Raw genomic sequence first — 25,904 nt, 5'->3', positions numbered from 1 at the left:
CCAGACCATGTTTCTCTATGCGGATGGCAGCCAAAACCAGATTGATTCGCAGCTATGCAGCCTTGGGCTCACCTGAGCGGCAATACTCACAGATATAGTTTCAGGAGCCGAGGACAAAGCTCTCGCTATTTGACACACTAGTCACACCCGCACTACTATATGGAGCTCCCATCTGGGGTCCTAGTTTACACCACAGGAAGAGACACAGGGAGGAGCCAGCTGAGACAGACACGGAGGATGTATACGACGGGTGGAAGCCAATGGAGAGGCCGTTAGTGATGATGATCACATGCATGATTAGAAGTAAGCCATCAGTGCCACACGAGATTGTGTGGGCGGAGATGGGGGCTGCACCAATTGTGACAGAGGCTATTTTCCAGACAGTGACATACTGGCACAGATTATGGGAGCTCCCACCAAACAGATACCCCAGGCTCGCCCTAGAGTCCTTGACACAGCTGGCATTAGACGGAGACACGCAATGTTGGTATGCCCAGGTGAGCACTTGGTCTGGTATGCATGGCGTCCAGATGGAGGCACTCCCTCCGTTCCAGTGTAGCATAGAGGCGCCCTCCTTTGCTCTCAGCCGCACAGCGCTGAATAGGGTCATCAGGAACGACATCGCGAGATTGGATACTCGGAGGACTTGGCACCCACCCGTCCAACCCCTCGGGCCAAAGATGGCCTTTTACAGGGACCATTCTCTTCGCCTGACAAAGGACGGCGTCATCACACGCCCGCACTACATGGACACACATCTGTCAATTGGGGTGCGATGTGCGATTGGACAGAACCGCACCTCATCCCATCAGTTGAGTGGAGACAGCCAAATATGTGCCGAGGGCAGTTGCACCAGAGGACGGGATATGTCAGCTTTGTCACACAGAGGCTGAGACAAAGGCCCACTATGTATGCAGATGCCCAATATACTATGAGATTAGGGGGAGGTTCCACTGGCACTTCCGAGCTGGATTTGGACCACTTTCCAGGATCATGGATTTCCTAGACTAGAAATGCTTGGGACTTTTCCTCTTGGAGCTTCACAAACATAGGGAATCCCTTTTGCAGCCTAGATCAACGTTACCTGTCAGGGGACACATACAAAAAGCTCTCACCGACTTCTTCCAGACCAGACTGACGAGGGCAGATTCACACCCGACCTTCAGGCTAATGCACGAGCTCGGCCGAGAGGAGTGACTCTAGACAGAGCCATTGAGCTATGCAGAGCCCAGCGCCCTCAATCTCGTGGTCCCCACCGACGCCCGCATCACTACAGGAGGATCACAACCATCATCTCCCACCACCACAGGACTTTCTCCCGCTGGCCCAGCTTTACTACATTGGGTGCCATGTTGCAGCGTCCTATGCCGGATATTTTAGGGTGATATGAGAGCTAGACACTTTTTCTCATAAATTCAGCAAATTTCTCACTCTGCGTGAGCTGCATGAGCACATCCACTACACCTGCCAATCGGGCTTTGAATTGGGCATCCTCTTCCTCTTTACTTGGCATCTCTTCTACCTGCATTACATCCTCATAACGTGCATCTGCTGCAGCTAGTTCTTTTGCATGTATATCCTCAAATTCAGTCCTCTCATGAGTGGTTTCCTCCTCTTCCTCTCCCTCATAGTCATAGTCTTCCTCTTGATCAGACATCTTGCTGAAATTTACAGCAGCGACTTTCCTCGAGACAACCACGAGCCCACATGGGGTTATGAAAAGGGACTTTAATAATTTGGCCCCAAGAGTGAATGTTTAACAAAATGTCCTACACACCTCCAACCAGGGATACATTGTACATGACGAACTGCCAAAAATACATAGGGCCGTGACATAGCGTTTGATCCGGAACTTCTTATGGGCCGGCAGTGACAGGAGCCCAACCAGGGCCAAGGTGGCATGGAGAGTGATCATTCAGCCACGTCGTAGAAGGGGCTAGGCCTCATTGACCCTACTATTCAGAGCCGTGCCCTGCCGGGCAAGCTGATCGTTAGACGACTCCTTCCCGATGGTGAGCCCTAGAAGGACGACTTCTTGGCCCAGATTTCAGCCCACCCCCCGAGTCTCAGCGGCCCTTGGCCGTAGAGTACCAGATGGATTCACACAAAGATGCGAGCCCACGGTTTAAGTCCAGCTTTTGAGGACAGATTTGCAGCCAGCTTACTTCGAGCTTGGAATCACCTCAGGCTGGCCCTTAGGCAGATAGTTCCGGCAGCCTTTGGTCTGGAACCCCCTGGTCCGTTTACCCAGTGGCCACATGTTGGGGGCCCGACCGCATGTATCATGGGGAGCCTTGAGCATAGGACCAGCCAGGTCCCTCGCAGATTAGATCGCACACAAGCAATTACCCCCAAAGGTGCATGAGAGAGGCTTGATAGGGGTCCGGGGCAAAAACAGGCTCAGCATCAACATCGACATCGACATCGACTTAGCTATGTCTCAAGAGTGGCTGACCGCTATCCCAGACCCAACTCCCCCAGTGTGGCTAGGTGTGTTTACCAGACATGATATTCTCATGGCGGTCCACGGAGCAGACGACGGTAGTGGTTTGCTCACTTTTTCTATTGGAACCCACGGCAGATTAGAGAGATCCCAGCTTCCCTTAGAGGATTTCAGTGGCTGCACCTTGCAGAGGGTGAGGGTGATTGGTTTTCAAGGAGTGGAGTAGCACATAGATCCGCCACCGCCCAAGGTGGCCAAGGAGAGATTTTGGCGGCTATGGATACGGGAGTGGCGACCTCTCACACAACTACAGTGGGACCCGAGAGAGTGGGCTTGGCATGACCCCGCTAATCGGGAGGAGACTTTGGATGCCCCCTTCTTTGCATATACAGCACGGCTAGGCCGCAAGATCGAGATGCCAGAGATTGATGGCACCCCAGCAACAGTAGTACATTGGCACTCACACAGGGACTCGTACAACATTTCCTTTCAGATTTTTGGAAGAGGCTTTGGGACAGTTTTCGGCCTAGAAAGATCACCCTCTTTCTTTGGCTGATGGCACACATGAGCTTGGCAGTCGGCACTTGGCTGGCAGTTGGAGGTCGGCTAGCAATTTGCCCACGGTGCGGCCACCCTCAGGAGTCTCAACGACATTGTCTTTGGGATTGCCTCAAGGCTCAACAGATTTGGCAACGGATTCCCTGCATCCTCACTCTGGACGCGGCCTCGACCCGGATCATTACATGGGGCACTGTCACTTGGGCCATAGGGGCTGAGGTTGTCAGGGCTTATGAGAAGGATGGGGGAGGGTTGCTCTTCAGGTCTCTCACCATCGTATTTGGGCAGTACTAGTCACAGCCCCACCTACAGTCCACTGGCGACCAAGTTCATCGAAGAAATGGGAGATTTGCACTAGCATTGCAACCTGGCACATTTCGCGAGCTAGATGCAACGAGGCCATAGAGGGTACCCACACTCCGAACTGCTGAGTCCATCAGGAGCATTTGGCTTGACATCATTCACACCCTCCGCGGTCACTGGGGGATGTTACAGCGAGGTTCCGACCGCATGCGAAAGCGGTGGGAAGCTTTCTTGAGGCTCTAGAGGCCTAACCCTTTTCTCACCGATACAGGTGGTGACCCCACTTGGCACTACAGACCACTTGTGTGGTTGTCCCCCCACCCCGGTATGAGATAGCCTGCTCCATAGAGAGCGGCCAGTCGGAGGAGAAGTGTCTCTTCCACTTAGGATCATTTGATTCCCGTCCCGTACATGAGGCGGGTTTGTATCTAGCCCTTCGTGGTTGTATCTAGCCCTTTGTAGCTGTCTTTCATTAACTGAGAAGGATCTTTTTCCCGGAAAAAAAAAATCTCATCAACCAAATAAAATTATGTCCACAAATGGAAAGTTAGGGTTGACGACTCAGTGAAAGCAGCACTCATAAGACCAACAATTCGTCCGCTCTAAATGAGCAATGTTGTTCAACTTCAAGGAGAATCAGCACTAAAACCAATTGAATTAACTGTAGGGTCTTGCCAAGCAAAACATATGTGTACTTTTGGCTGGTTTAAAGGTCTCCATAAAAGTTAGGGTTGGGCATTTCTTAACTACTGTAGAGAGCCAAGCTACAAGCTTGAGTTTAGCCAATACAACTCTGCTACAAATTTAAGCTCAGCAACTATGCTGAAAGACCAATGCAATACTCTAGACAAAGATAACAACCAAGGGCCAAGTTAATGTAGCAAGGCTGGCTGCCCGGCACACACTGTGGTGGCTTTTCTCTGGAGAGTATGTCCGAAGTCCTCAATGCTCACGGCGCAACACAGAAGACACTATGCAACGGGACACAACACAAGGAGAGACGAGACTGTGGAAGGAACGAAAACACTTGCCCTACTCAGAGAACACTCATACATGTCCTTCTCTGTACTGTGCACACTCAACAAAGGTCATAGTGAAGAGGACGACACAGCTCAAGCCAATGACAGAACAAGGGTGCCAAGTGGTATGAAGGATGAGCATAAGGATATCCTCCAAGTGAGATAAGGCTCCAGGATAAGGATGTCCTCCAAGATGGGACGAGGGCCATAATATATGCCTGAGGTCGAGTTGGTGGCATCTCCTATCTTTGGTGAATGCCTTGGGTGGCAGCGTAGCCTTTGGTGGAATCTCCTATCTCTGGAGATGCGGTGGAGTGTCAATTGGTGCCGTCAGTGCCATTGGAGCCTTCAATGCACCTCCTTGTGTCCGTTGTTGTGGTGGTGCGTCTCCACTTGCTGATCCCAATGCTTGGCGCCTTCGTTGACTTACTGCCACACAAATTACAATCACGGTGCAGTGGATGGTCCATTGCGGTGGATGGTCCATTGCTACGGTGGACAATCCACCGTGTGGGCATCTTGGTGGGGACGATCCATGTGGGCACCCTTGCTGGACAGTCCATGTGGGCACCCTTGGTGGCTACAAGTCACCCACCACTAGAGTGCTCACCGTCCCCGTAGAGAAAGATAGAAGTTAGTTGCCTTGAGGGTTACATATGGAAAGTATGCATGAGAGGTTATTACATGATGCAAAGATGCAGGTACTGATTATATTATGCGTATTACAATGATGAAAGAGTGCAGAGCACCAATTACATTATGCTGAGTACAATGATGAAAAGAGTGCAAACAAAAATAACATCATAAAAAGATGGTATATACAACTGAAAATGTCCATCATGAAATAGAGTATCTAAATACTACCAGAAGTAGTGCTAGCTGCACCAGAAGAATTGCTAGCACCAGTCGATGAAGAAGTGGCAAGACCGGTGAGAAGGAACTCGAGAAGGCGGAGAGATGCACAGAGGGTATCCAACTCGGTAGCATGGGCTCGTAAGGAGACCAGCTCCCGATTCTCCTGCTCCACGAGATCACGTAATCCGACCAACTCGTCAGTGCTGTGGGAAGATGAAGAGCGGAGGTGGGTGGACTCGGACTCTGTATCCTACAGGCACTGCTCTGAGGTGGAGACCTGAGCTTGGAGACTGCGGATGGTATCCGCAGTGTGGCGGGTGTGATCCTGCTGACAGCGGCGATCACTAGATAGCTCAAAAATAAAGTTGCTGAGATATGCCGAGTAGATGCGAAGATCCGTCAAGAGGTTGTCGAGGCCCCGATCAATACGACAAGTTCGACTAGGATGTGGCACTGAGAGCTACTCTCTACTCTGGGGGGGTCGGAAAATTGGAGGCATGCAAGATCTTATAGTTGCTCAGTAAGTTGATGATGATTTCATTGACAAAAGTCGGAACCTCTGTCACAGGTGATTTCCAAGGGGAAACTAAAGCGGACAAGGATGTGCTCATATAAGAAACGAGCCACTGTGTTGGCCATGCAATCCTTGGTGGCTTGGGCTTCTGCCCACTTGGTCACGTAATTGGTGGGGCGACAAGAATGTATCTACATCTGCTAGGGTGTGCCACTCGGTCAATGGGCCCCACGAAATCAAGACCCCATTTCTCAAATGCAGACCAGGCTACGGAAATCTAGAGGGGTCGGTGGTTTTAACGGGTGGGTTTGGGCCCACACCTTTGGCTAGTGTCACAAGATTTTGCAAACTGAATAGAATCTTTGAACATGGTGGACCACCATAGGCCATGCAGGAATAGAAGAACGCCTGAGATGTGACCAGGAAAGTGACCACCACTAGGGCCGAACTGTGCATCTTCGACCAGGTGTGGCACTTCATGAGAACTAACGCACATGCGTAAAACACCATCATGAGCAGCCTTGTAGAGTTGGCTAGCTATGATTTGGAAGGGGCGGGTTTTTACCAAAAGCCGTCGCTTGTCCTTGGGGCTAGCACCCACCGGAAAGTGTCTGGTGGAAAGCAAAGCAAGGATATCCCCATACCAGTCCGAGGCAGCATCAACTTTGAAAAGAACACTATCAAGAAGGTCATCCTCAGTACCTGTTGTGCAAGCTCCCCTGTGTCGATGCGGGATAGGTGGTCCGCCATGACATGATCTTTGCTCGGTCGGAGGAGGATCTCAAAGTCGAATTCTCGGAAGAGGAGCAGTAGCCACCGCCACACCCGACCATCCACCTATGGTTTATTTCAAAGATACTTTAGAGCATGGTGGCCCAAGATGACAATGAAGTGGGAGCCCAAGAGATAGTGACGAAACTTCTTACAAGCATAAACAATAGCCAAACTTCCCTCTCAGTAGTGGTGTAGTTCTGGTCAACGGGTGTGAGGAGATGGCTAGCATAATAGATGGGTCTGCCCATCTTGTATTAAGAACCGCGCCCACAACAGTCAAACTTGCATCTGTATGGACACGGAAAATGATCGTCCAATCGAGTGGAATGAGAATGGGGGATTCCGTCAGTCACTTTTTAAGATATGACAATGCAGTAGAAGCCGGGTCAAACCACTGGAAGATGGTGGAGGGCTTGACTAGGCGGGTGAGGGGAAGGGCCACATCGGCATACATGTCAATGAAACCACGACAGTCGCCGGTATGTCCGACGAAAACCTGGGTGACTTCGGGGCTGATTGGGGGAGGAAGGCGAAGGATGACAACTATTTTGTCAAGGTCGGGAGCCATGCCATCAGAAGAGATGATGTGACCTAGAAGGGTACCCTAGACCACTGACAAATGACATTTAAAGGGGTTAAGGTGAAGCCGGGAGGAGCGACACTTGGCAAAGACCAAAGCTAACTAAGAGAGATGTTCTGAAAAGGCCTCTGGTCTAAAAACAAGTTGAGTGCCCATGAAATTAGAAAAGTCATCTATGAAAGTGCGAAGAAAGCTGAGGTACTCCCTGAAGATATTGGTGACCAGCCCTTGGAAAGTGGCCGGGGTGTTACACACCCCGAATGGCATCTAGTTGTAGACGTAGGTACCCCATTGGGTGACAAAAGCCTTGGTTATATCCACTAAACCCATCCATAAAGCTGTAGAGGGCATGCCCAGCCACATCCTCTAAGACAGATCCATGAACGGAAGGGGAAATCCATCCTTGATTGTTGCTTTGTTGAGGGACCAGAAGTCCACACAGACACGGATCTTGTTGGTCTTCTTCTAGGGCGAAATAACCATGGGGGAAAGCCATTCCGAGTGCTCTACTGGGGAAATGATGTGAGCGTCTTCCATCTTTTTTAGCTCTACATTGACAGCCTCTACGTACTTTGAGATGAGCACAGTAGGCCCACGTACAGGTGGAGTGCCCTCCTAGAGAGGAATGGTGTGAACACCAATGGTAGTGGGAACACCTTTTCCAAGTCCTTGTATGTCCATGCAAAGACATCCTTATAGGATTGAAAGAAAGCAACAGCTTGGTCGAGAAGAGTGGGATGGTCCCACAGCCGAGAAGCTACGAGGATGGGATGGGGCTCCTCAGAAGTGCCGAGATTGAATTCCTAGACAGGGTCCTGGCAGATGGAAGGTTTAGTGGTTCCCCTGACTCCGCTGCTTTGAAGAGGAGGTCGAGGTTGTGGGTGGGCTGGTGGTAAATTGGGAAGGTGCCATAGTGGTCTTCCATTCAAGACTTGGGAAACTCCCCCACCGGGAAGGTTGGTGTGTCCTCAAACACCTGTGGTAGGGCTCTCTGTTGAGTCCGTGGAACAGTGGCTGGAGTTCTTGTAGGGAGTTGTTCCGCCTTGAGGAGAGATTTGGCCATCTTACGTCCTCGGTGCCGATCCACGACTAGTTGTCCTAGGCCCAGAGCCTCACCATGCGGAACAAGACCTTCTTCTGTCGTTGGCCAAGAAGTGGGTGTCGGAGAGTTGGAAGAAGAAATGGGGGCTACTGTTGCACCACGGATCCCTTGGTCCATACCTTCCTTCAATTTGAGTTCCTGTGGGCCACACTCTTGAAGAATCCACAATCGATCGGAACCCCAATCATGTAGAACACCTGTACTCCTAAGCCATGGACGACCAATGAGTAAAGAGTAGGCCCCTTTGACTTCAAGTAGCCCGATTACCACAAAGTCCAATAGGAATGGTATCCAAAGTTCAGTAGGAATGTTATCCCCTGGATTTCTACAATGACACCTACTACTAGGCCGATAGAGGTCACCTCCCATTGGTTGGCCATCCGAACACAAAAGTTGGCTGGCCGCGTCACCTTGAGGCCTACTGCATGTGCCATGGAGTGTGAATTCCAGCATGAAGTTCACCCCGGAACCACCGTCAACAATCACCCCAGAAATTGAGGAATCTCCGCAAAGAGGCGGGGGCTCCGGTAGTCTGTAAGTGAGGGATTGGTACAGCTTATACCCATGCAACCGACAACACGAGAGGGAAGTCGAAACCCACCGGACTGCCCACCACTAGAGTTCATTGTCGTACCATAGCAGTCTACTGAGACATTGTTGGACATTTGAGCTAATCCGGAGCAGATCAAAGAGGTTCACTAACATGGTATGTCCCTTGAGTAGATCCTCCACAGAGAAAGGTGTAAGCTGTGGTTTGGAATGTGTGGTAGGTGGATTGTCCGACACAAAAGGCTGGTTGTGGAAGGTCCTTGAAAGCCTGCAAGAAGGATTGATCTATGACTGTGTGGGGAACCGGCAGAGCTTCATTATCTGGTTCATCCCCTTGTTGCTCTTGAGGCATGGCTTTCCTTTAGGATCTGGTGACCACTGCGATGGGTGGTTGATCCTCATGGGTAGGTGTTGGGGTTATGACGGACACCCCAATAGTGGGAGAGGAAGGTTAGCAAGTGGACAAAGGATGTCCTATGGAAGAAGGATGTCCTTGAGATGGAGGATGTCCTACAAACTAAGTGGGTGGTTGGGATTGGAAATGTGAAGTCAAAGGATGTGGATGCCCTTTGCTTGGGGTAATCCCGAGTATAATGATCCTTGGATTCTGGACAGTGCTGGCAGGGCGGAGGACCTTCAGGAAGGAGACAGCGGCTTTGGTAATGACCGTATTCCCCACATCTATAGCAAAGGATGGGACGATCCTCTACCAAGGACATCCTGAACAAGAGGCCCAGGTTTGGATGACTCAAGGATGATGACGGGAAGCAACCAAGGGTCAATGTACATGCCATTCTCAATGTGCAACGTGTGAGCAACGACCTTGCAAGGTTGGGGAGGGTGAATAGGACGGTTCACGGGAGTTGCTGCCATGGTGGTTGGGGCAAGAGGATTTGGGATGAGTGGTGGAAGGTAAGTCACCTGGAGAGTGGGTGAGCAAGGAGGAGGTGTAGCAGCATGGAAGGATTGTGACAAAACCCCTTGAGGTAGTAGCACTCTTTATCTCCATGTCCTCCTCCTTTTTCACAAAAGGAGCAGTACTTCCTTTTTGGGCATTCTTGGACGGTGTGTCCAAATGACTGGCATATAGCACACCATAGCCCCTTCTTGGCTTCGTGCCAGGTCATCAAATCTTCAATCTCCCTTTTGAGCTGGAGCAAGGTACTTTCCTCGCTAGGAGGTTTCTCGCTCTGCCTCTAGAGCCTGCTTCAGCTGAGCCACTTGGTCATTCGATTGTGTCACTGTTGGATGTGCAGAGCCGACATCACGCTCAAACATGAGTCGTGCATTTTCAAGTTGGGAGGCTAGCTCCTGGAATTCCAACAATGTTGTTGGTGTGGGCTGACTCTCCCGAATCTTCTGCTGGGTGGATTTGGGTAAGGCTTGTGTCACCCACTGACGCACCATGAAGTCACCAAGGTAGGTCATTAAGCGGGCCACCAGCACTGTGGTCCAAGTCATGAGTTCCAACACTCTCCCCTCGTAGCAGTTGGAGCTTCCCTAGCTCTTGGAGAATGCGGTCATCATGGTTACCAAGACGGAAGGTCCAGAGGAATGTGTCCTTCAGAGTGGTCCAGTCTGTAAAGTGGCTGATTGGAAACTGACTGAACCACTTGTCTGCAGAACCTTGGAGAGTGGACGGAAAGAGCACCAAGAAGGCATCCTCCCGCTCAAGACCTCGGCTCTTGCAAATGGAGATGAACCGTCGGATGCGGTCATCCACATCCTCTATGGATGATCCTTTGAAGGTGGGAAGCTTGACGTTGACTCGGCCCAGCACCGTGGAAAGGGGTTCTGCGCCAAGAGGATTGGCTGGACCAGGAGGGTTGGCTTGGCCTCCCGTGTTGCCAAGGATGGGGTTACCAAGGTTAGCCTCCATAGGAAGGGGTGGATGAGGTTCCCTGGGTGGCAAGTAGCTAAACTTCTTCCGACTATAGCAGCGTATTGAGAGAGGATTTTTGGATGGGCTCACCGGACTACCACAGGAGCGTGTATTGGACATGCAGAGAGGACAAAACACAGCAAGAGGACGCAATGCAGAGGAAAGGGTGAGCTATCAGGACTCCCAATTTCGAGAGTCTCACTGGGCGTGCCAAATTTTAGTGTACCTGTAGCAGGGCTGGCTATCCGGCACACTACGTGGTGGCTCTTCTCTGGACAGTATCTCCAGAGTCCTCGATGCTCACAGCGCAACACAGAAGACACTATGCAACGGGACACAACACAAGGAGAGACAAAGACTGTGGAAGGAACGAAAACACTTGCACTACTCAGAGAAGAGAACACTCATCCATGTCCTTCACTGTACGGTGCACACTCAGCATAGGTCACAGTGAAGAGGACAACACAGCTCAAGCTGATGATAGACCAAGGGTACAAAGTGGTATGAAGGATGAGCATAAGAATGTCCTCCAATCGAGATAAGGCTGCGGGATAAGGATGTCCTCCAAGATGGAACAAGGGCCATACATGCTAGAGGTCGAGTCGGTGGCATCTCCTATCTTTGGTGGATGCTTTGGGTGGCAACGTAGCCTTTGGTGGAATCTTCTATCTCTGAAGATGCGGTGGAGATGCGGTGGAGTGTCAGTCGGTGCCATCATTGCTGTTGGAGCCTTCAATGCACCTCCTTGTGTCTGTTGTGGTGGTGCGTCTCCACTTGATGATCTCAATGCTTAGCGCCTCTGCTGACTCACTGCATCACAGTCACGTTGCGGTGGACGGTCTGTTGAGGTGGATGGTCCGTTGCTGCGGTGGACAGTCCACCATGTGGGCATCTTGGTGGACAGTCCATGTGGGCACCATTGGTGGCTACAGTTAAAAATAAACCCTGTCTGAACTGAAAGAGAAGGGATCCTGAAGAAGCCACAGGCTAGGCTTAGTCATAACAGCCCTGGTGTTGCTAAACTTGAACCTATCAAAACTCCAAATTCAGTGGTCAGCATAAAGAAAATGATCCACAGAGTCTACACATGAAAGCCCTTGAGACTAGCGAAGTCTCCAGACAAAGCTATTGAAATTTGAAATGCAACTACCAAGAAAAGGATGCTCTTTGATACAGGTCAACTACACTAGCATCCTCCCAATATCCCCTTGAAATTTACTTGTCAACCCTGGAGTTTTGCAGAGCTTGAAAAGGTCAGAGGATACCTTTCAACTTCAGCTTTGCACCTGATTCGATTCTTTGATCTTGCCCCTTTTGAAGATGTATCCAGGTGACCCCCACTGGCTATAACTGTCACTGGAGTATGTGGTTCATCTTGCATCGCCTCTTGCACGTGATTGAGCATATCAGCATTGGCACAAAGGTTCTGGCCAGAAGGATCCATCAAAGGAATGTCACTCTCCATTATTCTTCCTAAGTACGCTTCCTGGCATTCTAAAACACCACTATCCAATGATGCACGGGCCATGGTGAAAAACTCTTCCACAGATTTGCATGAAGGGCTCTCAAGATTATCAACCCCATCAGAGATAAGAGGCTGACAAATAGGTTTGCTGACAGGAGCAGCTGCTAGCAAATGCTTTTGAAGAAGAGTGGTTCCAGGAAATGTCATCAAGCTCAATTTACTGAGTTCTCGTGTCTCTGGAAGATTCATATGCTGGAAGTTGAACGCGCCTATCCAGGTCTCTAGCAGCTCAGGGACTGCAGGTAGAATTAGTTTCTTTACGCCTATGTTTTTCAGCATCTGGCAGTGAAAAGAAGACCATTGGTTTCAGAAATTCAGTATGTCAATTTACTGCTAGCATATAAATTTAAGTCCAACAAAATTTTGCAACACAAATGGCCTGTTGCATCAAATTCGTGGCAACTTTTAACAGGCAACTAGACCTCTTCAAGAGCATGCATCAAGCGACGGCACATGCCCTGACGGCGGTATTGATAACGGGTACCGACGAGAGGCATCTCAGCAAGCCTGGCCCCATGTACTCTGCAAGATTACAAAAAAAAAATAAAGTGCCCTCACCTTCAGTATATAATATAGAACTGTTGAGGCACAAGATGTTGACATATGAAAAGAACGTATAAAGACTTTTCATACTGTAAAGAAAACTCACACCTTATTGTTGCCACTGAAATAATCTCATCCCCTCTCTCCAAAAGCATAGTATAAAATCCACAGTAGTTAAGCCTAGTGACCTTGGATCTGAAACCAGGCGACAACTTACATGAGCACAACATCTCTCTCTCTCTCTCTCTCCATTTCAGTTTTTCTTTCCATGTTACTCAGGACATGGACTTGTTGTATACAGATTTGTCTCATAGGCCAATCTGGCCTTCCGTAGGCATCAATATATCTTTTCTATCTTTCTTTTCTTTCTCATGTATGCCCATCGGGCAATGATATTCCATGACGATAATATTCCACAGATACTTGTAATCATCTTTTGTCTCATAGGCCCATCGGGCCTCTTGTAAGACATAAATATAACTCTCTCTCTCTCTCTCTCTCTCTCTCTCTCTCTTGTTCGAAGCACGGGTCACGAACCTCGAACAAGAGAACACGGCACTCAAGGAGGAGGTGAGTGCATTGAAAGTGGAAATGGTAGCCATCAAGAATACTGAGAAGGAAGAAGGGGAGATCAATGACAACTCTCTCACGGCCATCAAAGAAGAGATCTCCAAGGAGATCACAAAGGACATGGAGGGAAAGCTCGAAGCCAAGCAATCAGGATGGGTCGAGGTGGTGAAGAAGAACATCCGTAAAGAAGTGAGGGAGGAGACTCAAAGGGAAGAACACCAAATCATTCACACCACCATTGAGGAGGAGAAGATGAGGCATGCCCACCGCCTCAACATTCGAGTCACAGGTATAGCCAACCAGGATATGGGGAATGCAACATCATATGGTAGACACTTCTTGGAGATGGGGGCTATGCATGAGCTGGTTATATATAATGGGTTGTCCAGATGCCCGCAGTCGGGCACCCTTACATCTTTTCCGCATGGGGGAGACACTAGTAGGGTGGATTACCTCATGGGATCTCCCGCTCTTATACCACATCTCAAACTTCACCACTAGCTGACCACACATTACTTTCTTTCATGATCTCATGCCCCATCGTACCGCCCACACCCACACCCCCTGTCACCACCTTCACCCAGATTCATTTCCATCATGATCTTGACCACATCTATGAGGACCACCTGTCCTGCCACATTTCAGCTCTCGACTTATCCCTCCCTATCTCCACCATCACATCCCAACTTTCCTCCATCATCCATGACTCAGCCCACGCCAGCTTCCCCTACACCACATGCTCCACAGCAAGTTTGCCAGTGGGATCCCAACCCCATAATGGATGGTATTGTCATGTGCACAATGTGTATCTACCGTGTGCTACACGCACACAAGACTAGCTTCGAGGTTTGGGAAAGCTTGAAGCTAGGCAGGCTGATTGGCGAGCTGAGTTAGGGATAGACTAACGGGCGGGCGCCCAAGTGTGGACGCCCGATGACCGACCAATCTCTACCTCGTGACGTCCCATACCGCCACGAAGCTACCCTCGTGGGCCTCGAGACTGCTGCCGGCCTCCGCTGCATAAAGCAGGTGCGCGTCTGCGCTAGATCCAGGCTCCTGACCATAGAGCTCTCACAAAGACACGCGAGACTCTCTGAACTAATGACTAACCTTGGCCACCCTTTTATAGGCTCTTGGCATGTCATGTGCACAATGTGTATCTACCATGTGCTACATGCACAAAAGACTAGCTTCAAGGTTTGGGGAAGCTTGGAGCTATGCAGGCTGATTCGCAAGCTGAGTTACGGACAGACTAACGAGCGGGCGCCCAAGTGTGGACGCCCGATGACCGGCCAAGAGCCTATAAAAGAGTGGCCAAGGTTAGTCATTAGTTCAGAGAGTCGCGTGTCTTTCTGAGAGCTCTATGGTCAAGAGCCTAGATCTAGTGCAGACGTGCACCTGCTTTATGCAGCCGAGGCCGGTAGCAGTCTCGAGGCCCGCGAGGGTATCTTCGTGGCGGTATGGGACGTCACGAGGTAGAGATTGGTCGGTACATCCATCTAGTTAGCTCAGCTCGTGGCTCGGTGGGGACAGCCGAGACTTGTGAGCTTGCCCACGGCTGTCAAGGTTTGGAGGTGAGTCAGGCCTACACCCCTTTCACGTTTGTTTGGTTTGTTTGCAGGTTTCGAGTCTTGTACCAGGAGCGTTCTATGAGGAGATCCTATGGGGATTTGACAGTGGTATCAGAGCAAACCTCGTGAACAAGCAAGTCGGTAGGTAGAGAAAAAGAGGTCAAAGAAAAGGTATGAGTTCGAGAAGCTTGCTGTTTTTCTGTTCATACTGCTGTTTTTTCAGATTCACTATGTTTGTTTTGCATCATGGGAACCCGTGATGAAGGTTTGGTCTTGTATGGGTTGTTGCTTTGCAAAGAAGAAGGGCTGGATGTGTTTTTCTACTGTATGAACAGTTTAAGAAAGAGAGAAAAAAAAAAAAGCCAGTCGACTGTGTTTTTGTAAAAGAGAGAGAGAGAGAGAGAGAGAGAGAGAGAGAGAGATTAACGTCTGCAAAAGGCCAAAATTGGCCTATGAGACAAACAAGTACTACAATGATGTTCCTCCAGTCATCAAGAGGAAAATGTGGAGTGAGAATAAAATGTACAAGTATGACAACACGACCATAGGGGACTCAATGGTGGTGTACAAACGAGAGGGTATGGATGGAGTACTAGGGCTACTAATGCATCTCTATATGTTGAAGGGGTGATACAAGTACGATATGTTATCTACTCCTAACTCCATCCAGTCCCATAGTCTGGGTACAATATGTCATACATCCGATCTGAGGATGCCGTAAATGTCTGGAACATGCATCCTGGATCAGAGCGAAAATGTGCCAGCTGCTCCTCGACCTCCTGCTGGTGTCAAGACCGGATGGCCGTGATCTCTCTGTGGTGTAGCTGTGGTGTCTGGTAGCCAGCTAGTCTGGGTCGTCGCCTAGCTCGAATCTCCTCCGCTCGCTGAGATGTCACTCCCAATGTATGTGGCTGGGCTACTGGTGCCAATCTCTGGAAGAAGTCAGTCAACTAGGACTGTCTTCCTCCGCTATGATGTGCGGGTGTCTGAAGTAAGATCTCCCTGTGTCTCTGTAGTGCTAGTAGTAGTCTGCCTAGCTGTCTCTGGTCCGATCTCTCCCAGATCTGTCTAAGTGATGTGGTCCCTCTAAAAACCTCAGGATAGCATGCCCTGATCTCCTGCAAAGCACCACACTGGCAAACAAAATGCTCCTCTGTCTCTACCCCCGTCTGGCATAATCTGCAAATGCGCTCTGCTCAAGGGATGCGTGCTGCTCTCCCAGTCTCAATCTCTAGTTGGTGTGATGAGACCCTTAGTCGTCCAATGGCTACTCTGGCTCCATGTGATAAGTGGACCTCCAAGTATCGTGGTCACTGCATGAAGCCGTCTGTGGAGGTGCTCAAGAAGTGGTCTCTGTAGTAGAGCATCTTCGTCGGGAGTGGCTGACTGGGAGATAGCCAAGTCTCCTGTATGTGGCCCTGCCAAATGTCATGTCTCATGACTCTGTTCCTCTCTGTCTGAGAGAGGCGTCTGTGTGGTGCAGCTAGGTCATACTGTAAGGGTGGTAATCTGTCAATATCAATCCTGTGTGATGATATCCACTGTACCACCTGGGAGTACCATGACCAGGTATGTCCCTCCTCAGCAAGCTGTCTGGATGCCTCAAAAGCAACCCGAGATACCCGATTTAGTGAGAGCTCTCGCATCCTGTGTATAAAAGATATAGTCTGGAACATGGCCTCTACTAACATAGGTGGTACAGCAAACTCCGCTCGAAGGATATCATGTGGTACCGAAGGTTTGCTGCGGATCATCCGTGAGAGCATCAAAATCTGAGGGCGCTCTATCTGTGTCCATGAGGATGTAGCCAAACCTCGTGCCCATACTGTTGCTGCATACATCAATGCTGGAGTAGCTAGTGTATCAAATAGCCACCCCTTAGTACGGGGCTCCTGGAAGTGTGCCTGGTGACACTGGCGTTCCAAAATTGCTAGTGCTGCGTACCCTCGTGTCACTCTGTCTCTGGCTGCCTGTGCCATAGAGAATCTCCCTGATGAGCTGGTAAATATGACCCCAAGGTATACATGTCCCCAGGCTAGTGTAAGGATAGTCTGGCATCTGACTGCTGCTGATGTATGAAAGACCATAACCTTGGTTTTCCCAAGGTTCACTGTGAGTCCTCGCTCCGCACATAAAGTATCCAGAGGCTGTAGATGCCTTTGTAGCCCTGTCCGAGTATCCGACACAAGAATGATATCATCAGCATATAATAGAATGTGTACAGTCGTACCTGAGATGTCAATCCCAGAGCCTCCTCCGTGTATGATGTAGTCTGCTACCTCATCGATGTATAAACCAAAGAGTGTCGGGGAGAGAGGGCAGCCCTGCTTCACACCAATGGTGCTGGCAATCATATCTGATAGTCCCCCTGGGCATCTAACTCATCCAAACACTTGCTCATATAATCTGTAAATCCCCCACATCATGTCAGGGGGTATGCCCAGTGTCTGTAAGCGGTGGAAGAGGCGCTCTCTCGTGACTGTGTCGAAGGCTTTGCGGAAGTCCACAAAACAGCAATAGAGTCTTTGTCTCCGTGCCCGAGTTTGGTCAATCAGGCATCTCAGGGTGAAAATGTGATCAATAGTAGAGAAGGCTCGCCGAAAACCTGTCTGACCAGGGGCACGAAGCCCCTCCCTCTCAGCGTGTGTGCTCAATTCTGCCTCCAGGATAGCCCCATAGAGTTTTGGCCAAGGTATGACCAATCATGATAGTCCTTTAATTACCGGGGTCCAACATGTCCCCAGCTTTGTGGATCGGTACAATAGTGTGCATCGTCCACTCAGCCGGGAAACCTTCTACCAGAGCCCTGTTAAAGAGGTAAGCAATAAAAGGAGAGAGTGTATCAGTTGCATAAATGAAATGCTCACCCTGTAAGCCAGTGTGATCCTTAGCTCTCCCATGTTGGAATCTATGTATAGCTCGAGATACCATATCGGTAGTAAAGAAAACCGATGAGGTCGGTGGAGTCTCGGTGGGGCGAGGGATGAGTGGCTGGTGCGGAGTATCATAAAGCCCTTCTGCCAGCGTTGAGGATCAGTAATCGGGGTGGGGGGGGCGTGGCTCTCTGAGTCGTCGCCAAGCAGTGGCTGCATCTTTGCTCATGAGCATGTGGTAGATGTCCCAGTATTGAGCCTCCTCATATGTGCGTCGCTTACGGCGTGTAAGAGACCGCATCTGTCTACTTGCCTGCTGCTGTGTTATTTCCCCTTTCGCTATCTGGGCTCGGAGATGTCGATGAAGCTCTCTACACTCATTATCATACCATCTATTCTAGGGCATGTCCCTGGATCTAGGTGGCTTCCCTATCTGGAGATGGTGTGGAAAGTTGTGGCTAGCTACTGTGTGCAGTATGTGTGAAAGCTGGGCCGTCAATACATCGATGGGTGCTGTAGGGTCCATACCAAAGAGGCCATCATGTACTTTTGAATCATAAACGTCTGCAAGCTCCCGGGTAAAGTGGAAGATGGTACGAGATGCCTAAGTGGTCGGGGGTGGCAGATCAAGAGAGCTCCTAAGAGAAAAAGCCAAATAAGTATGGTCCGCACCAATGGGGCATGTAGGGATAGTGAAAGAGTCTATCAGGTCTATGCTCTCCCGCGAGCCCAATATGTAGTCCACAGTGCTGCTGCCTCCTGCTGATGGGAAACATGTGAGTCTTCCCGATTCTGGCCATTGTGACATCCCGTTATAAATAACGAGATGCTGTCTAGCTCCCAGGTCCAGAAGGTGTTGCCCATAACCTGTACTGTATGGCCCACTGTCCTCTGACATCCTCGTGGTCCCTGCATCTACATCGTCTAGTGCCGATAGGATGAGGGGATCTCTGAAGTCCAATGATTCACACTGTCGATTCTGTGTGCGTGCATTGAAGTCCCCCATCACGAGAACCTCCCACATGGTCGAATAGTGTAGGATATCTGCGGATAGAGTGGCGTATGGAGACTCACTAGGAAGGGCCCCTCTCTCCTCTCCTCCAATCTGGTCCTCCATGTGACATGTATTGAATCTCGACCCCTTCGGCGGGAAGTAGCATATTGCCAAGTAAACTGTTCTCACCTCTGAGAGCTGTAGGCTAATCCACATGTAGCGTGCCTCTAGGTCTCTTGACACCACCCTGATACGCTGGTGCAGTGCTCGTCTGAATAGTATAGCGATCCCACCTGAGCCTCTGGAAGTGCCCTGTCGCATCCCTTGTCTATACACTGATTCCCACTGGTACCCTGCTACCCGTGGTAGGCCTCTCTCTGGGCTTTCATGTGTCTCTGTCAGAAACATGATGTCCCGGTTCTCCATAACCTCCTCTAGTCTGCCTGGCTGTGTCCATAGTGCCCCATTGCAGTTCCAAACTGCTGCATATATCTCCTTGTGCTTCTTGATAATTTCCTGTGTCCCATAGGCCATATGGCGCTATGCCACCATCTTGCCCTCTATGTATACATGGCCGTCTCTGTAATGTGCCTTTTTCCCTTCAGCACGTGCTGCTTTAATTTGTGGCATGCATGATTTCCTATGTTGTCTCTGCATCCAAGTTAGGTCATCATCAAAGTAGATGGGGTCCCCTGGTAGGTTTCTCAGAATAACTCTCTGTCTCATGAAGGTTTGCCTGCTCACTTCGTCTGCGAATTGTAGCACTAGGGCTTTACTTTGGGTGGGGTCCTTGGGTGGGGCTGTCCTCCATATCTTGGTGAATGGAAGTGGTGCACCCTCCACATGGCCTAATTTTATGCATAAGTTCCCACGCAACCATGGGAAAGTATTACAATGGATTTCATTATGGACTTGCCACGGACCCAAAAGAGTAATGATGCAGTTTGGACAATTGTGGACAGGTTTAGCAAGCAAGCTCATTTCTTGCCAGTCAAAAAGACCATCAAAGCTGAGCATATGGTTAAAATATATCTTGTACGTGGGGGATAGAGATCCCAGAACTACAAGTCTCTTTTGGCGGACCTTATTTGATAATATGGGCACCAAATTAGACTTCTCATCAGCTTATCACCCTCAAAAGGATGGGCAAAGTGAGGCTGCATATTCAGCCGTGTTGGATCTCTTGAAATGTTATGTGGCGGATCAGAAGTCTTCTTGGGAGAAGTACTTACCGCTTGTGGAATTTGCATACAACAATGCGGTGCATGCATCTACGGGAAAGGCCCCGTTTGAGATTGTTTATGGTAAGGTGTCACCAGCCTGGACATTTCCTAGTATGAAAGGGGTCTGGTGGACTCCAGGATGTCTAAATATTTGGAAAGTACAAGCTTTGCGAATGGGAGAGTGGGGAAAAATGAGAAAACACCTCATAAGGGCGGACACACCCACAACAAAAGCCCTGCTGTATAAAAATAGACAGGAGATGACTTCTAACACCCCCTCTCAACTCCTGGCTGTGAAACCAACCACAGGGAGCTGGGGTGCATAGCGACTTCGTGAAGAGGTCCACCGTACTGTCCTCCGTCGAACAGAACTCTAGCAAGATGTCATCAGCAACAATCTATTCATAAACAAAGTGCCTCTGGATGACCATGGGTTCCACCAGTGGAAGCCCAAACCTGCAATGCAACCTCTGCATTCTCACCACCTCACATGCATCATCACAAGCGGCCCGGTACTCTGCCTCTGTCTGCGACAAGGCAAAAGATGACTACCTCTTACTGCTCCGTAAAACTGCTCCTGGGCCTGAAGTAGATCTCCTCGTGTCCGGATCTCCTCCCCAAACTGAGTCACTCCAACTGTGGAGTCCGACTCCATCCAACAATCCCCCTCCTGTGTACAAGAGTCCATGATCCTTCGCAAGCCGCAGAAACCACAGGAAAAGCAATCCTGCCTCCCAAAGAGTCATCCCCAACCATGAGCTCAACTGCCTCATCAGGAAGCTCCCGTCCAATCTGGTGTCCATCAACCAGATCAATGAACCATTCTGCTTCTGAGTCAAAGAGGCATCACACTGCTCACAAGGATCAACACCTGTTACGATGCAAAAACAAGTCCTGGAAACCTGATGAAGACCAAGCAAGGCCTTCTGAAACCTGTCAACCACCCCCTCTGAATCCGGAACCACAAAGCCTGGAGTATGCACCTCCTTCTGCAAGTAATCAACTGCCACCTGCCTGGCTTTCCGAAAGGTCCCCGTGGAAAGAACATCCTCATCTACTGAAGGTTCTTTGTCCCGAATACTACGAGACATCAGAGCATAAGTTACCTGTTCAGTTTTCTCTGCCTGACGAACACAAGAACTACCAACATCAGTACTGGAGAGTTCCTGCCAACTGCTGCCATCTACTGGCAAGCTATCCACCATCTGGTCCCGGAAAGCCTGCACCTGCAGCGTATCCACAGTTAAGTGGCCATTACCAGACTGCCACTCATCACAAACCTGAGGACCTGGGAGAGAGAGTGCTGAAAGCTTGTAAACTTCATTCTCCACTCTGCCTTCCCAAACCACTTGGCATGTTGCTTTGTCCCGGAGAGCAACAAAATGCTCATCAAACTCCACCCGTACGCCAGTCTTGCAAACCTGATGCACTGACAACAGATGAAAACCAAGTGACGGAACATACAACACCCGGGAGGAATGCTTCCCCCCTCTGCATCGCGAACTATCTCCATCCTACCCTCACTGTGAGCTGGGATAGTGGATGTATCCCCAGTAAGAATGTGACCACAAAACCTGCAAAGATCCTGTAAACCGGAACGGGAAGAAGTCATGTGCCTGGAAGCACCACTATCTAGAATCCACTCTCGAGTATCCGTTGCAGAGAATCCTCCAATCTCCTCCCTGCCTGAAGAAAATGAAACATCGGTTTAGGGTTTAGGGTTTAGGGATGACTCTTTGGGAGGCAGGATTGATTACCCCAGCGTCATATGCTTTACATGATTGATTACCTACGGTGTGCAGTTGAGAAAGATAAACGAACAGACCCTGGCGTTGACACGATCCCACATCTGTGTCTGAGCCTCCCGGTCCTTTCGGATTGACGGTAACTCCCCTTCCTCTACTTCCGGCCGTGAAACCCCAACAACGACGAAATCAACGAGGTCGTAAGACTCCACAACAGATTCCATCATAACCTTCCATATGTCGTAGTTGCTCCCGTCCAACTGCGACGGTCCACCGGGAACGTGGGAAGTGTCGGGATCTTCACATGCCTCTCGGCCATCTCAAACAAATCTGCCATTGCGGGGATATACTCTGAAAAGGGTGGGTGGGTGGGAACAAAGAAGAACTAATACCTGCAAGTGGCTGTCCAGCAAATCAGCCCGCCGTCCTCTTGCTTCTCCTCTTCCCGAACAGTCCCGTATGGTCCACCAATCAGCAACACAGCAGTCCCCTTCTTGCTCACACAAATCCCAAGAACTATCTAGAGCCTAGGCTCTGATACCATGTCAGAATACGCAGCGGAGATGATGACCAGATCTGGGAACACAAGAGCAAAACGCAATGTGGAAAATCACAACACAAGAGAGAGAGAGATAGAGGCGTGTAACTCTGCTCTATATACACAAGAAGATCCCGGGGTTGATACAAAATGGAATGGAGGGCTAGGGGCCTTTTTATACGGCCCCATATACCAGTCGGCCTGTGCTACAGGCAGCCGACTGGTCCTGAATCTCCATGACCAGCATATGCAGCCAGTCGGCCAGTTTGTGAGGCAGCCGACTGGACATCCACGACCTGTCCAGTTCAGTCGGCCAGCTCCAGAATGGGAACACACACATGTTGATGTAGTCGGCTAGCAACTGGTTCCTCCTGCCAACTCAGGGCTGCCTCCCAAGCCACAGAAAAATGGAAAAAATAGGGGAAAAATACTGAGAGTGGGGAAAAATGAGAAAACACCTCATAAGGGCGGGCACACCCACAACAAAGGCCCTGGTGTATAAAAATAGACAGGAGATAACTTCTAACAGCAGTTTGGCTCGACAAAGAGTTCTTTCTACAATACCCCCAACTCCCAGTGGACTACTTGGAAGCAATGAACCTACCGCCAAGCTAAGCAAGAGGGAATGTCACATGCACCCTGCACTGGACACATCATAGTCACAGGGGAAGTAGGGGACGGGAGGATGGGACGTGGAGATGCCGTGTGGGGACGTGGTAGGAACAGGGACGGTCGGGGACGTCCCCCCTAGAGGCGTCTCTCACAAGGGACAAGGGGACGGGGACGGATCCTGGGGGACAGTCAAGTGACCGTTGGGCAGCAAAACGGTCACTTTTATGACCATTGGGCGACATCCTCTTGGGGACCTTTTTGGGCCATAGTTCAAGGCCTTTGGGCCTTGGCCCATAGTCACAAGGGCCAAAGGGGCCCTCTTGGCCCTTTTACCCCTCTCGCCCCTTTTTCCCCTCTTGCCCCTCTTGCCACTTGGGCCTCAACCTATCCTCACCTCCCTCTTGAGTCTTGGGGGCCCTTATCCTAGGACCTATCCTCACCTCCCTCTTGCCTCAAACTCCAATGCCCATGCCACGTGTCCCTTATGCCACCTCCCTCTTGCCTCTAGCCTCTCCCTCTTGCCTTGCCTCTTCAAGACTCTTGCCTCCCCCTCTTGCCTATCTATATAAGAAAAAGTGCACACACACCTTCAAGCCTTCAAGCCTCTAGAGTCGAGGAAGTTCAAGTCTCATTGCTCATCACACACACACACACACACAAAAGCTTACCATTTTAGTGTAAATTTGTGCTCATTTTGATGTACTTCCAAAGTAGAATAAGTGTAGAGTAGAAAAACTTTTAAAAAAGTATTTTTTAGGTGTCATTCCCTCCCCACTCCCCGTTCCCTACTTATGGCCGCCCCCCGTCCCGTCCCGTCCCTGTCCCTGTCCCCCGTTACCGTCCCAATGCGCTAATTGCCTTCATGGCCCTTCTCCATCACAGGGGTACGCACAATGTTAAAAGACAAAGCGCATTGTGAACAGCCTTGTCAATTCCCTAGTTGCCTCTTATTGTTTGCTTTTGAATGCTTGCTCTCGAGTGAGTTTCTAGTTTCTAGAGGCAAAGAGCTTCTTTTTGCTGTCGGAGCACAACTACCAACACCCACAAATCCTACTTGGCTATGTGCATCTAACTCTAAGCCCAATCAGATTCTCTTGACAAATAAAATCTTGATCTGAAATAATAATGGGCTTTGGTAATCCATCTATCTTGAAAATATACTGAAGAAATAATGAAGCAATATTCAAGGCTTGAGCTGTTATAAAATGTGCCATTTTAAAAAAACTCTCAACTACCACCATTATCTGTGTATTATCTTTCGAAGAACGAGTTTAAGATGTAATGAAGTCCATATTGCTACTTTCCCACTCTTCATTCGGTACAAGAAGTGGTTGAAGAGACCAGCTGGAACTTGTCTATTGGCTTTCATTTGCGGACAAGAGAAACATGCTATAACAAACTTTATAACATCTTGCTTCATTTGAGGCCAATAATAGGAAGCTCTTAGCAATCTATAAGTCTTGTTACTAAGATAAACTGCATAAGGAACCTCATGATGTTCCTTTACCACTTAAGTTATAAGGGACAAATGCAATCCTCATAAAGTAATCCATTGACGCGAAATTAGGCTGCATAAATCTTCAAATCAGAAGAACTAGACTGTGGGGTGCCGCTAGGTGGACGCAATCTTGGGCATCTGAAAGCTTAGCCAACAAAAAATATGCTACAAATTGATGAATGAATTGCATGATTGTAGCATGATCACGCTTCCCATCATACTTACTAGAATTCAGTTGTGCTCGTATGATGGTGGTGGTTGGGGTGGTGGAGAAACTCATTTCTTGGTGCACCAGGGTAGGGAGAACAGACAGCATGTTTGCCGACATAGCGGCTATCAACTGTTGGTTCTGGGGTTTGCATAGCTTCACGTTCAAGCCTTTCTCGGATTGCTTGGTCAGCCCGTCTTTGGTCTTCTTCAGCCCTACGTTTGGCGTCCTCCGGCTATCCTTCATCCTCACATTGAGCTTCTGTGGCCCGTCATTCTTCCACCTTTGTAGCGTCTTCTTTTTACCTTCATAGCTCCATGATGAGGAACATGTTAGAAGTCATCTCCTGTCTATATTTATACACCAGGGCCTCTGTTGTGGGTGTGCCCGCCCTGTATAAGGTGTTTTATCATTTTTCCACACTCCCCGTATTTTTCCCTATTTTTTCCCATTTTTTCTAGTGGTGGGGAGGGTTGCCAGAGGGTGGCAGGAGCACTCCAGTGCTAGCTGACTACATACAGATGAGTCGTGGGCTACTGGACTGCTGGCCGACTGCATTTTCTCAGTCGTGGGCACTTCTCTGCTGGCCGACTGCATTTCTGCGGTCGTGGGCACCTATTCAGCAGTCGTGGGCACTTTTAATGCTGGCCGACTGCTCTCCCAGGGGCATATATATAGGCCCCTTGCCCCCACCACTCATATTCATTCAGTTTTCTCGGGATCTTGTGTATAGAGAAGAGTTTACACACCTCTCTCTCTGTGTTTCTTGTGCTGTTTATTTTCTGCAGTCTACTTGCTCTTGTCTACCCAAGTTTGGTTATCATTTCCGCTGCATATTCTGACATGGTATCATAGCCCTAGGCTCGAGATAGATCTTGGGAGTTTTTTCTGAGCAAGAGGGGGAGCGTTAGGCTGTTGATTGGTGGACTGTTTTGGGCTGAACAGGAAGAGAAGGTGCTAACTGGCCAACAGTCGAAAGGCCGGAATACCAACAAGGGCAAAGGGAAGGCTTCACCAGAGAAGTCTTCTAAGAAGAAGCCTGATTCAGAACGAGAGAAGCTGAAGGTCGAAAGATCTTGTAATGATTGTGGCGAGAAAGGCCACTACTGGAGGAAGTGCCCTAAGCAGACAGGGAAGAGTGCTGATTCCTCAGCCTCAGCTGCGAAGACTCCGGCATTTGTGCACTTAGAGATGGTGGACTCCGATGCTTCATCATCTTCGAGCGAGGAGGCAGTTGGCTTCACCGCGAAGGATAGCCGGGAATGGATTCTCGACAGTGGTGCTTCCAGGCACATGACTCCATCCCGTGACTTCTTTCTGGATCTAAAACGGCAGTCAGGTCGCATCTTTATTGGCAATAACTCCACTATTCCGATACATAGTGAGGGCCAGATGGAGATTATTCCCGACGGCAAGGGGGGCAAG

The 25,904-nt window shown here is 49.6% G+C and overlaps 1 protein-coding gene across 3 annotated transcripts in view; it reads right to left on the bottom strand.

Moving 5' to 3' along the window:
• LOC147624243 (uncharacterized) overlaps positions 1–25,904 on the bottom strand; it is a 99,585-nt gene that overhangs the window by 62,220 nt on the left and 11,461 nt on the right. For all 3 annotated transcript variants that reach the window (XM_086819206.1, XM_086819207.1, XM_086819208.1), the window contains 3 exons: positions 12,756–12,842; positions 12,527–12,626; positions 11,845–12,383 (listed from right to left, as the gene is read on the bottom strand). In XM_086819206.1, coding sequence (XP_086675332.1) covers positions 11,845–12,383; positions 12,527–12,626; positions 12,756–12,842 — 726 coding nt within the window. The remainder of the gene's footprint in view (positions 1–11,844; positions 12,384–12,526; positions 12,627–12,755; positions 12,843–25,904) is intronic.

This window comes from Cibotium barometz, chromosome 25, assembly GCF_041138505.1.
Source record: "Cibotium barometz isolate CiBa-2024 chromosome 25, ASM4113850v1, whole genome shotgun sequence".
NCBI lineage: Eukaryota > Viridiplantae > Streptophyta > Polypodiopsida > Cyatheales > Cibotiaceae > Cibotium > Cibotium barometz.
Note: the sequence above shows the minus strand (reverse complement) of the source record. Positions and strands in the feature narration are given on the sequence as shown.